General features: G+C 46.2%; 1 protein-coding gene across 3 annotated transcripts in view; it reads left to right on the top strand.

The window, feature by feature from the left end:
- LOC119855930 (tubulin polymerization-promoting protein family member 2-like) overlaps positions 1–8,199 on the top strand; it is a 35,125-nt gene extending 26,926 nt beyond the window's left edge. For 2 of the 3 annotated variants that reach the window (XM_038402884.2, XM_043515130.1), the window contains 3 exons: positions 6,843–7,019; positions 7,202–7,355; positions 7,712–8,199. In XM_038402884.2, the coding sequence (XP_038258812.1) occupies positions 6,843–7,019; positions 7,202–7,355; positions 7,712–7,894 (514 nt within the window). In that variant the 3' untranslated portion in view covers positions 7,895–8,199. Of the gene's footprint in view, positions 1–3,226; positions 4,099–6,842; positions 7,020–7,201; positions 7,356–7,711 lie in introns of those variants that run through there. The other variant, XM_043515131.1, reaches the window with a different exon arrangement.
- Positions 8,200–13,856: the final 5,657 nt, after the last annotated feature.

Raw genomic sequence — 13,856 nt, forward strand, 5'->3', positions numbered from 1 at the left:
ATAGGTTCCTGGGTTAGTGGTTCTGTTGTGTGGTGTGTGGTTGCTGGTGAGTATTTGCTTCAGATTGGGGGGCTGTCTGTAAGCAAGGACTGGTCTGTCTCCCAAGATCTGAGAGAGCGATGGCTCGTCCTTCAGGATAGGTTGTAGATCCTTGATGATGCGTTGGAGGGGTTTTAGTTGGGGGCTGAAGGTGATGGCTAGTGGCGTTCTGTTGTTTTCTTTGTTGGGCCTGTCCTGTAGTAGGTGACTTCTGGGTACTCTTCTGGCTCTGTCAATCTGTTTCTTCACTTCAGCAGGTGGGTACTGTAGTTGTAGGAATGCATGATAGAGATCTTGTAGGTGTTTGTCTCTGTCTGAGGGGTTGGAGCAAATGCGGTTATATCGTAGCGCTTGGCTGTAGACAATGGATCGAGTGGTATGATCTGGATGAAAGCTAGAGGCATGTAGGTAGGAATAGCGGTCAGTAGGTTTCCGATATAGGGTGGTGTTTATGTGACCATCGCTTATTAGCACCGTAGTGTCCAGGAAGTGGATCTCTTGTGTGGACTGGTCCAGGCTGAGGTTGATGGTGGGATGGAAATTGTTGAAATCATGGTGGAATTCCTCAAGAGCTTCTTTTCCATGGGTCCAGATGATGAAGATGTCATCAATGTAGCGCAAGTAGAGTAGGGGCATTAGGGAACGAGAGCTGAGGAAGCGTTGTTCTAAGTCAGCCATAAAAATGTTGGCATACTGTGGGGCCATGCGGGTACCCATCGCAGTGCCGCTGATTTGAAGGTATACATTGTCACCAAATGTGAAATAGTTATGGGTCAGGACAAAGTCACAAAGTTCTGCCACCAGGTTAGCCGTGACAGTATCGGGGATACTGTTCCTGACGGCTTGTAGTCCATCTTTGTGTGGAATGTTGGTGTAGAGGGCTTCTACATCCATAGTGGCTAGGATGGTGTTTTTAGGAAGATCACCAATGGACTGTAGTTTCCTCAGGAAATCGGTGGTGTCTCGAAGATAGCTGGGAGTGCTGGTAACGAAGGGCCTGAGGAGGGAGTCTACATAGCCAGACAATCCTGCTGTCAGGGTGCCAATGCCTGAGATGATGGGGCGTCCAGGATTTCCAGGTTTATGGATCTTGGGTAGCAGATAGAATACCCCAGGTCCTGGCTCCAGGGGTGTGTCTGTGCGGATTTGTTCTTGTGCTTTTTCAGGGAGTTTCTTGAGCAAATGCTGTAGTTTCTTTTGGTAACTCTCAGTGGGATCAGAGGGTAATGGCTTGTAGAAAGTGGTGTTGGAGAGCTGCCTAGTAGCCTCTTGTTCATACTCTGACCTATTCATGATGATGACAGCACCTCCTTTGTCAGCCTTTTTGATTATGATGTCAGAGTTGTTTCTGAGGCTGTGGATGGCACTGTGTTCTGAATGGCTGAGGTTATGGGGTAAGCGATGCTGCTTTTCCACAATTTCAGCTCGTGCACGTCGGCGGAAGCAGTCTATGTAGAAATCCAGGCTGCTGTTTCGACCTTCAGGAGGAGTCCACCTAGAATCCTTCTTTTTTTTTTTTTTTTTTTTTTTGTAGTGTTGCCAGGAAGGTCTCTGTGGGTTAATATGTTGGTCAGAGGTGTGTTGGAAATATTCCTTGAGTCTGATACGTCGAAAATAGGATTCTAGGTCACCACAGAACTGTATCATGTTCGTGGGGGTGGAGGGGCAAAAGGAGAGGCCCCGAGATAGGACAGATTCTTCCGCTGGGCTAAGAGTATAGTTGGATAGATTAACAATATTGCTGGGTGGGTTACGGGAACTGCAAACTGGATACAATTAACTTAGGCTTGAATAGAGACTGGGAATGGATGAGTCATTACACAAAGTAAAACTATTTCCCCATGGTATTTCTCCCTCCCACCCCACCCCCCACTGTTCCTCTGATATTCTTGTTAACTGCTGGAATTAGCCTACCTGCTTGTCACCATGAAAGGTTTTCCTCCTTCCCCCCCTGCTGTTGGTGATGGCTTATCTTAAGTGATCACTCTCCTTACAGTGTGTATGATAAACCCATTGTTTCATGTTCTCTGTGTGTGTGTATATAAATCTCTCCTCTGTTTTTTCCACCAAATGCATCCGATGAAGTGAGCTGTAGCTCATGAAAGCTTATGCTCTAATAAATTTGTTAGTCTCTAAGGTGCCACAAGTACTCCTTTTCTTTTTGCAAATACGAGGCTATACATTTCGGAACAAAGAATGCAGGCCATACCTACAGAATAGACAACTGTATCTTGGAAAGCAGTGATTCCAAAAAGGATTTTAGGCTCATAGCAGACAAACAACAGAACATGAGCTCCCAGTGTGACGCTGTGAAAAAAGTGCTAATGTGATCCTTGGAAGTATAAACAGGGAAGTATAAACAGTCTCAGTGACTAGGAACTGAGAAGTGAGAGCAATACTGGAATATTGTGACCTGTTCTGGTGTCCACATTTTAAAAATTATATTGCAGAATTGGAGAGGACGCAGAAAAGAGACAAAAAAATGGTTTGAGAGTTGAAAAAAATGCCTTACTTTGAGAAAATTAAGGAGCCCAATCTACATAGTTTATCAAAAAGAAGAATCAGAGCTCGCTTGATTACTGTGTGTAAGTAGGTTAGTAGGGAAAAAATACAAGGAACTCATTAACCTAATTTAGCAGAGAAAGGCCAAACAAAACAAAATAAAAAGCAATGTCTGGAAGTTAAATTCAGACAAATTCAAATAAAAAATAAGGCAACACTTTTAACAGTCAGGGTGATGAACTATTGGACAAACTACCAAGGGGAATGGTGGGTTCTCTACTTCTTGATATCTTCAAAGCAAGACTGGATCTCTTTCTGGAAAATGTGTGTTAGTCAAACACAAGTTATTGGGCTCAATACAGGGTAAAGTGGGTGAAAATCTCTGCTCAGTGTTACATAGGAGGTCAGACTAGGTGATCTAATGGTCCCTTCTGGCCTTAAAATGGATGAATGCTGGTAACACTAGATCTAAGCAATCATGTGTAGGCTTGACCCAAATATATTACTAAATTCATTACCTGATACTATCTATGCACTTGGTTCAACTTAAGGTCTTATCCTGCACCACTGAAATCAGTATGGGTTTTACCATTGGCTTAACTGGGAACATGATCAGGCATTTTCTCTGTGTAAATTATAGTTAATTTACTTACCCACTTGTGCCTCCTCAGATGTTTAGCCAATAGGAAGCTTTCTGGTTGTACAAAGTTTCAAACAGTTCAGTTAACATTGCTGGAAAGATAAAATCAAACTCCCAAGGAATACAATGCTCAACACAGTGGAACCCGAATCCTGACTATGTCCTCTGAGCACTGTTGTAATCCTAATAAATAATAATACCAAATTCAGGTGGATTTGTGAAACTCTCTGAAGCCACAGCTATAATCTCAGAAACATCTCACAGTTTATTCTTACTAAGAAGTGGGTCTTATCTATGAGTTTCCAGACCTCAAGTAAAAAATGGATACAGCTTTCAGTTGTAGAGCTAAAACAACTCCAGACACATTCTGCTCTTTTATGTGAGAGTGGGGCTCCCACTAATGGAATGCTTTTATAAAAACTGTTTCCACATAAGTGTTATTGAGGAATATTGTACTGCTTGGCTCAGTGTACACTGTACTAGCGGTGGTCATGGTTGAGATAGGAAACGTTTATGTTGTTGGGTGAACTGTCTGGAGTTTCCCATTTTAGAGGAACATTGTTTATGCCTCATAATATTCCTCACCATCCAGAAAGTCAAACTAATTTGTGCTTTAATAACAAAGGCCCCATGTATTATGCTACATAAATATGGACTGAATTTGTCAGAAATGCTTATCTAGAAATTGCCAGTTCTGCGCATGCATGCTGAGGGGAACAGAACCCTTGTATAATGGTTTCTCTCTGATATTCTAGCTCCTGGACTAAATAATGGTCACCTGTGCTAACTAACATTACCACACAGAATATCCTAGCCAGGATTAAACTGGCATGGAAAGGACTGCTGACTACATTACATTGAAGTACAGATTATACTCTCCGTGTAGCATGAAGCAACCTTCCAACACAAATGCTGAGGTGCAGTACTGCTCTGAAACATGAATAACAATAGCATTGTGGGGATTTCGTATTCTGTCAATGACTTCTAAAGCAACTTTGCCCAATTTATTAGTCAAAAGGTCTCCTTCAAACTGCAGTTGATTTCTTTCTTTCTGGCACACCATTAGGCATAGGTTCAAATATATCTTCAGTAATAACTTTATTTTAACTAATATTTTAGAGACAATGGGATTGCATGGGTGTAATGGAGGATGGAGTTTGGCCTGCAAATTTTCCATTCTTACAGCACATACATCAAAAGGAAAGACCCTCTTGACTTTCACATCCCAGGCTGAGTTTGCAATCTTTGGACTTGTAAAGTGAATACATTTGATTTGGAATCACTGATAGATAATAAACATGGAATCCCAGGACTTATTGTATTGATTACATCCAGGTGAAATATTTTTGGTAGAAACTTTTTGGGAAGAAAAATTCAGATTTTTGTGACACAAAAATGTTTTGCAAATTTGTGTCAAGTTTGCCAAATATTTCATTTTGGGAGGGAAACAAATTCTGAAAAAAATCTAAACTTTTCATTTTGACATTTTTAAAACATTTCATTTTATGGTTTGTAATGACTTTTCATTTCAAAATTTCCTGTAATTTTATCTTTCATAAAAATAAAAAATGGCTAAATCTGGTCAAAATTCAGCATTAGGTTTCAACTTTGTCAAAACAAAACATTTAATTCAACCTGAAATGATTTATTTTTTCTTTTTGAGTTGTAGATAATTTACATTTTTGGTCCAACCTGAAATTTGTTTTTGTTTACTTTTCAAAATTGCCAATGAACCAAAAAATTTGTTATTTTCAGTTTTAGTATAAATTTCTTTTTCAGAGTATAATAAAACTTTAATGGATTGAGTCTCCTCTTGTTACACACAAATTATTTCCATTAACATTAGTAGGAATAATGCACATGCATAGATGGGCGAAATGAGTCATCATGTGCGTGTGACTTCAGAAGGGAAAAAATCTGTCTCTTGTTTTTTAGTCTTTGGCTTAGAGAGCTGCTTTATTCTACAATAAGTTGCAGTTCTGGAAATTCATCTAACTCTTTCTAGGACAGTAAGTGCTGGAGCCAGAAGCACAAGGAAAGCCACCTTTTGATTGATTTCTACCAACTGTTTGGGCTGTGAAGAGCAGTGATAAGCTCTCTGTGTGTTTAGGAATGAGTGATGGTGGGTTTGAAGACACTGGGAGTTTTTCTGTTGATTTCAATGGAGCCAGGCTTTCATTCTGAGTGTTTTGGCATTAGGGGATGCTCCTGGGCAGGGAATCCATTTCCTAATTTTTTCCCAAATAAAGTTGTAAAATAATATGTAGTTGGGTATAAAAATTTCTCATCCTTCAACCCAATTCCCCCACTGCTTTTAGCCTTCGCCCTTTGACACTGATGTCAGTGCTCAGGTGGGTGGGCAAGTGATGGCATCACAAACAACTGATGAGGTTACAATAGGTGGCTCAGCCTGAATCCCCAGTCTTTGGTGCTGATGGCTTAAAGTAGTTCTCCTCCTCCCAAGAGAAAAACGCAACAAGCAGACAAAGGGCCAGGAATATCTGCCCACTCAGGTTAGCCCAGCCTTTGGATAAGGAGTCAGTATTAGAGGGGAAAGGGATTGATTCTGATTTTAGTTATCCCTTGGACTAAATCCAGAGATACTATATTCAGGAAATTCTTTTGGAATTTCAGATGAGTTCCTCTGGATTTACCCAGGTGAGCAATCTGGTTCTTCCTTAGAGTTCTGGAAGCACTGGGAGTACTTTAAAAACCCTATCAGCCCCGAAGATACTTGAAGAACAGAACCAGTGGGTAAGGGACATGGGTGTTAATAGGACATGATGGATATTTCCAAGAAGCCTAAGGGGGTTAGGCACTCAAATCCCTTTTAAAAATCAACAGAATTGGCATGCCCAGCTCCCTTGTACTGCTTTGAAAATCCTGGCATTTTCTCTCTCAAGCCTAAATACAATAGTACTGAGTCTGAATCAATTGACAATTAATGGAATATTGACAAAGGGTCAGAAGAGGCTATAGAGCTATGTCTGGGGAATTAGTGAGAGGGAGAGTTTGATTGATCTGGGTTTGATTTTAAGCTCAGCCGAAGACTTAAACTAGGATTTTCAGATCTGCCTAAGGGGATTTGATAACCAGTCTCCATTTAATTTTAATGGGAATTGGATGTCCTAATTGCTTAGACAGCATTCAAAATCTCAGATTTCATTTCTCCGTCCCTTAGTTCCCCATCGATAAAATGGAAATAATTCCCTTCCTCAGAGGCTAAATTCAGGGATGTGGTGAGGCTCAGATACCATGGTAATAGGGACCTAAATAGGGAGCTATGGTCTGACCTACCAACTTCATTCACTGTGGGGAGACAGCTGACCATGCAGAAATCTTTGTGTAGAATCCCAAAGTTTGTGTGATGCTGGAGCTCTGACTATGGTTGTGGTTTCCAAAGCTGTCCAGAGGATTTAGGTGCCCAATTTCTATACATTTTAATAGAATAAGACTGACACACTCCCTCTCCACAAATCCCAACTCTCTAGAAATAACCCCCACCCATTTCTTTTCTTTCCCCAGACACCCCCACTCCTAAATGCATTTGTCTTTATGCAAATATCATTATGACCCCAACAACATAGTCTCAGGGTAAAGGGGTTGTAGTGGTGATGTCTTGATGGGGAGGCCCATCCTAACAGTCTCCCTCTTTCCCTAGCTGGAGGATGTCAGAGTTGGAGAAAGCCTTCCATAAATTTGCCATGTATGGTGACACGGCTGCCACTGGCAATGATATGACAGGCAAGAACTTCTCCAAGATGTTGAAGGATTGTGGCATGATGGACGGGAAGGCTGTGACCAGCACCGATGTCGATATTGTGTTCAACAAAGTCAAGTGAGTGGGCAATGGAGAAGAGATGTGAGCAACAGATAAGGGAGGGGAGGGAAAAACAAAGAGGGGTGAAGAGCTCGTTCCCTAGTGTGATGAGTGCAGTGGGGATGTTTTGGACTTTTTGCTGCCACTGCAACTCCCTGGCCCAGTGGTAACTTCCCATGTCTGTTCCCCTCTCACTGCAGGACCAAAGGCGCTCGCACCATCAACTTTGCTGAGTTCCAGCAGGCCATGAAAGAACTGTGTGGCAAGCGATTCAAGGGCAAGTCTCCTGAGGAGGCCCTGCAGGCTGTGTATGCACTGATGGAGGGCAAGGAGCCAGCCAACGTGGGTGTAACGGTGAGTTACCAGCTCTCCCTAAGGTGTCCCTCACCTGGCACCCCCTCACTTCCCTGCCCCAGCACCAGATCTCCCTGCCCTCTGTATAGACCCCACTTGGGGTATAGACCCCACCTGCCCAAGATCCCACTTCACTCAGGAAAAGTATGAGCATAATGTGTGGCATCCCACAACAGAGAGATAACACCCCACTCAGGGCAGGAACTAACCTAATATGAGCTTCATGGAGATATTGCATCCCTTAGAGGCAGGAATGAGCCCAGTATAACTCCCACACAGGCCGCAACCTTTGGGATAGGACTGAAACTATTGTGAACTCCATCCTCAATTCTGCTGACTTTTGTTGTCTTTTACAGAAAACCACCACAGCTGGTGGGGTTGATAGACTGACAGACACCAGAAAATACACAGGCTCCCACAAGGAACGGTTTGATGAGAGTGGCAAGGGGAAAGGGATAGCTGGACGTGAAGACGTGACCGATAGCAGTGGCTATGTTGGGGCCTACAAGGGAGCTGGCACCTATGACAAGAAACACTAGAGTTGGCACTGCACCTTAGGAAGCCCTACACCCTGTCATCTCCTGTAGCCTAGGAGGGAGGCCATTAAACATCTCATGCTTGTTGCACCTTGGCTTCTTTGTGTGTGCTACTCCTGGGGGAATACTGCACCACTCCATGCATACAGAATTCATGTCCCTCACAGATTTGTTTGCTTACCTGCAGAAAAAATGACTTCTGACAGTGAAGCAAAGGGAAGCCTCAAGAGCAGTCATGTGCCCTTCCCCAGCATTGCAGATGTGTCGGTTCGGGCACCCGGAATAACAAGCAGAGAGGTAAATTACTGTGGGGGTGGGGGAGGCTGCGGTTGACTTGGCTGGAGGCTCCCACCCTGTGCTGAGCTCAGCTGCTAGTTCTGGTTGTGTTGGGGTGTTTCTGGGACAGGCTGGTCCTTGTGCTTTATCAGGGTTGGGGGCAGCCTGTGTTGGGGACAGCTTCAGGGTGATCTCCCATCCCACTGCAATGCTGCAGCCTCCACATTTATTTATTGACAAATAAAATATGCAAAATTTTAAAATATTATGTGCAGAATTTTTAGGCACAGAATTCCCTCAGGAATAGTATATGTGTGGGTGTTTGACTCCCAAATAAGGTTGCCTCGTGTCCGGTTTTGACTGGAACGTCCGGTCAAAAAAAGGACCCTGGCAGCTCCAGTCAGCACTGCTGACTAGGCTGTTAAAGGTCCAGTTGGTGGTGGGGGTATGAGGACGAGAGTCTGCAGCAGCTCTCTCTATGGAGCTCAGGCATGGTGTTAATCCCGGGCAGTAGCTGCCACAATGGCCAGGATGGATCTCTGAGGAGTGGGCACTGTGGCCTTTAGGAACTGCTCTCAGCCCCCTCCCTGACCCGCAGAATGCCCCCTGGCCGATGGGAGCAGAAAGAGAAGCCAGCCCAGCTCCCCATGGATTACCTGAAGCCGGCATGAGGGCAGGGGGTCAGGGTGAGCTGTCGCTGGCTGTCCCATAGCCTGTTCCCAGAGGCTGCTGTGCCAGGCTTGTTTCGGGACCATGCAACCAGCAGGTAAGGGGCTGTGGGCTTGTCAGTCTCCTCTCGAATGAGCTGCCCAGAAGCATGGGACTAAAGTTGGGCTGCTCTCCCTGGGAACGGGTCCGAGCTGAGCTGGGCAGCAGCTGGGCGTGGAGGCCCGAGCCAGTGGCTGGAGTGGGGGGACAAAGGAGAGGGGCTGGGGATCACTGCAAACGGTGTGGGGATGAGGAGGGAACCTGCAGCAACTCTTCTGGAGCTGCTGTTGATTTGGGCTACATTGGGGGCACAGCAAGCCAGGGGCAGCAGTGAGGGGTGTGTGTGTGTGTGTGTGTGTGTGTGTGTGTGTGTGTGTCACTTGTGGGGAATTCACTCCCCTTCTCCCCTCCCCTGACCCCCCCCCCCACATTCCAGAGAACAGGACAAACTTTTGTCCTTAGTGCACTGGCCAAGCCATGTGTCCAGGATTCATGGCAGATAGAGCAGCCTCTGAGCCCTGGGAAATGCCAGAGCAGTGCTGATGTGGCTGCTATTTAAGGGGCCCCTGCGAACTGACCCAGCCAGAGTCGCCTGGAGCCTGCACCCCAAACCTCCTCCCATGCCCCTGCCCCAACTCAGCACCCCCTCCCAGACCCAACCCCAAGCTCCCTCTCACACTTGGTCCCAGCCCAGACCCCCCTCCTGCACCCCAAACCCCTCAGTCCCACTCCAGAACCTGCACCCCCAGCTGGAGCCCTCATCCCCTCCCACACCCCAACCCCCTGCCACAGCCTGGAGCCCCCTCCCACGCTCCAAACCCCTTGGCCCCAGCCCAGACCCCTCCCAACTCCTCATCCCCAGCCCCACCCCAGAGTCTGCACCCCCAGTCAGAGCCCTCAGCTCCCCCTGCCCCAGCTCGGTGAAAAGGAGCAAGTGAGCCGGGGTGGGGGGGGGGAGGGCGTGAAAGAGTAAGGGATGGAGTGATCGGGGCAGGGCCTTGGAGATTGGGAAGGACCTTGGCAAGTCATGGGTCAAGGGTGTTCGGTTTTCTGCGATTAGAAAGTTGGCAACCTTACTCCCAAGTCTAGGATTACAGGGGCCAGAACAGCTGGTAAATACCTGGATGTGGGACTGTCCAAATATGAACATGTCCAGCCCTGCTTAGTGAAGGATCATGACATTATGCTGTTTTGGCTGCTGTCTGGTGGAATCCTCAGCTCTATTTTCAGGATCATGTTTATCAAAGCTCCCACTAGTTATGGAGATTAAAAGGAGTAGGAATGAAGCTAGCTCTAGAGTGCTGCAGAGAATGGCAGAAAGCCAATGCGAGGAGATGCTGATCTGGGTTGTCAATACGATGGGTTCTGTTCATAGAGGAAAGCGAGGGGAGGGGTAGCTAGAGTTTTTCAATCCAGTAGCAATATAGGGCTTATGAAATATGGATGGGTAGTCCTGATTCCACTCTTTGGTGTGATTTAGTAGTTAGAACAGGAGGGAAGCAAGGAGTCAGGACTCCTGGGTTCTCTTCTCAGCTGTTTATGGGGAGCGAGTTCTTTCATGATAAACAAGAAGGTAAGTCAGGACTCCTGTAGCTGCTCTGACTCACTTCCTGTATGACATCAAGCAAATCACTTAAGCTTTGTGCCTCAGTTTCCCCATGTGTAAAATTGGGCTAATCTTATTTTTTCCCACCCAATAGACCAAATCCAAGCTCAGTTATACCAGTGTAAATGTGCGGTAACTCCAGTCAAGTTAACGGCATTACTCCAAGTTTACATATCAGTAATTGGCCAGAAAAAATAGCCCTTAATCTATCATGTCTATTTAGATTATGAATGCATTCCTCCCACATCTACCTATGCACACTGTAGAACAAGGGTTCTCAAATGTCCTTGCACCACAACCCCCTTCTGACAACAAAAATTACTATAGGACGCCAGGAGAGGGAACTGAAGCCTGAGCCCTCCCACGTCCTGTGGCCCTGGGTGGAGGTGCCAAAGCCTGAGCCCCAATGCCCTGGGTGCGTGTGGGGAGCTTCAGTCCCACGCAGGGGGCCTATAACCTGAACCAAGGGCTTCAGTCCCACGCAGGGGGCCTATAACCTGAGCCCCACCGCTCAGGGCCCCAGCAAGTCCATCACCAACCCTGGTGCCGCCATTCAAACGTGGTTGTGACCCGCTTTGAGGGGCTGACCCACAGTTTGAGAACCAGTGCCCTAGACCAAGATGGGAGAGTATGGGCGGTGGGTGAATACGCTATTGGGAAAGGCTAGCCCCTGGCCCTCTCCTTCTGGCCAAGGCCCTGCCCCTGCCCCCCACCCCCGCTGGAGCCCAGAACACACACTCCTCCATGCCTGCTGGCCCCCCGTGGTGGGCAGGCGGATGGCACAGCCGGATCACCCTCCAGTCCCAGACAGGTGGTGTGGTGGGAGCACCCCCAACCCCAGAGTGCTGGATGGGTGGCATGGTCCCAGAGCCCAGCCCTGGGCCTTGTGTGCACCGACCCCAGCCTCTCAGCCGCAGAAGAATGGTAAGGGAACTGAAGCAGGCAGAAGGGAGCATGGGGGACGCGGAGCATGGGTGGAGCCGCACCAGGCTGTTTGGGGAGGCACAGTCTTAACCCTGCCTATGCTACCTGCTGCCCATGTGGGCGAGCCAAATCACAGCTGGGCTATGAAAAGCAGCAGCCCCAGCAACACAGAAGGTTACAATTACTTCCCTATTAGTAATCTAGAAAGGCAGGGATGACCAGGGTATGAAGTGATGCACTCGAGGAATCACAGCACCCCCCCAGCATCTGTCTGGGGAGAAGCAACAGGAGTGGGTGGAGAGGGGAGTAATGCATGCAGCACAGTGCTCCCTGGTATGAGGTTTGACAGATGGCACACTGCCACGGTAATGAGGGTGGCACCTGCAGCTTCACAATGCCCCCTTGTGTTAGGCTGTGGTGACAGGGCACAGCCAGGGTGGTGGCATGCCCAGCTACATAGCGTCCCTTCGAGCCAGACTGGTGAGACAGGGCATGACCAGGGGACAAAGGAGGCTTATTGCCATTTTTTTCCTGTCCCTCAGTGCAGATAACTTTAGAGGCTTCAAATACTTCAGCTAGGATATGGGATACAGCAGGAGTTCTCAAACTGGGGTGTCATGAGGATATTATATGGAGGGGGGGGCGCAAGCGGTCAGCCTGCATCCCAAACCCTGCTTTGCATCCAGCATTTATAATGGTGTTAAATATATTAAACAGTGTTTTTAATTTATAAAGTGTGGGGGGGGGTCGCACTCAGAGGCTTGCTCTGTGAAAGGGGTCACTAGTACAAAAGTTTGAGAACCACTGGGATACAGCATGTACCAACCTCCTTTGAATATCCTCCTTCATTACCTACATTCACCCTCTGGCATGACAGTTGACTCTATCCCCATGTGACTTCCCCTCCTAAACTGGGGGAAGGTGCCCTGGGTGTGAGGAACGGGGGGCAGTAAAACTTTAGATAAGGAAGCAGTGGAGCCCTGAAGGATTTGTGGGGAGGATTTCCCGTGGGGCTATCATTGCTCTCTGCCCTCTAGCCCCTGCCTGGTCTGGTCCTCTGCATGTATCCAATTGCATCCTGCTGTGGAGCAGAGAAACATTAAATGCAGGGGACTCCATTTTGGGGGGAGGAGCAGTCATGGAGGGTCTCCCCTTTTGCATGCAGGAGGAGGGAATTGGGGACTCCTGGTTAGTGTAGGTGGGAGGCGTGGGGCAATATGTTAAGATATGGAAATGCACAGAAATACCTCAACAACCTTAACCTGCCCTGTATTGACAAAACAAAATGGGAGTGTGTCATTAAAAATAAATTTAATCAACTCTGTAACCACAATCACCAAAAGGCCTTAACCATAATCATATGGTTAGTGCATGGTGTCACTACAGGGCAGAGTTAAGGTTGTTTAGGTGCCATAACTGTATTTCCATACCTTAACACATTTGGATATCTTTTAATGTCAAAGCTTAACTCCAAATTTCACAAGTTTATAATGTTTGGTTTAGGAATAATTGCCACAGCTATGAAACAGATTTTAGCCTACATGACTGATACCTATTATTATTAATTTGTATTACTGTAGCACCCTGGTCACAGGACCTCATTGTGCTAGACCCTTCACAAACTGAACAAAAACCAGCCCCTTCCCAAAGAGCTTATATGCACTCAACCTTAACTCCATCTTTACATAGTATTTGTCTGCAAATAGAATCTGAATTTTAAATATTTTATATGTATAAATATATTAAATACTTATATTACATTTTCAGCCATGGTAGATACATTACCTAGTTACTATAATCCTAACCTATGTAGTTAGGGTTAATTAACATATAGTTGTAAAGTGCTTTGAGATCCCTGAGTGCAAAGATGAGAAGACCCATGTATTTTTCTTGGAGAAAATATGTAGTAGAGAGAAACATGAACAATATTTCAAAATAGTAGGGGAAATAAACTAAGACCATATGGAGGAAAATACAAGCCTCATCCTTGCATTTTATGGCAGAACTCGGAATAGTCAACAAACAGCATCTGTCCTCAGCGCTGCTTGTTTTAGTACATTATGTCCTGTACAATACTGCAAGCAAAGTACATGTACGTTAAGATAGACGAGGACATTATCCAAAAAAGCTATTGCACCAGATGAAACAATCATAGAACGTTCTCTAGTCACTTTGTTTTCCAGGGCAAACCAGCGTTTTGTTTATACAGTCAGCAGGCAACTGCAACGAGTATAATATTTCATAGCTACTTTGTTGGCTCTCTTATTTGCTTCCCGAAACAGCTCTGCTTGCCTGATATTGTACTTAGTGTTCAGGAATCAATGTGACTCAGAGGCTGTGGGACTAATAAGGGTAATAGCATCCCCCCACATAGAGACCCATTGCCCCATTCTCACTATTGCCCCATTCTGGGTGGCAATGGTAGAAGCCATCCCCATAGGGCATACTCTC

This window comes from Dermochelys coriacea, chromosome 5 (assembly GCF_009764565.3).
Source record: "Dermochelys coriacea isolate rDerCor1 chromosome 5, rDerCor1.pri.v4, whole genome shotgun sequence".
Taxonomy (NCBI): domain Eukaryota; kingdom Metazoa; phylum Chordata; order Testudines; family Dermochelyidae; genus Dermochelys; species Dermochelys coriacea.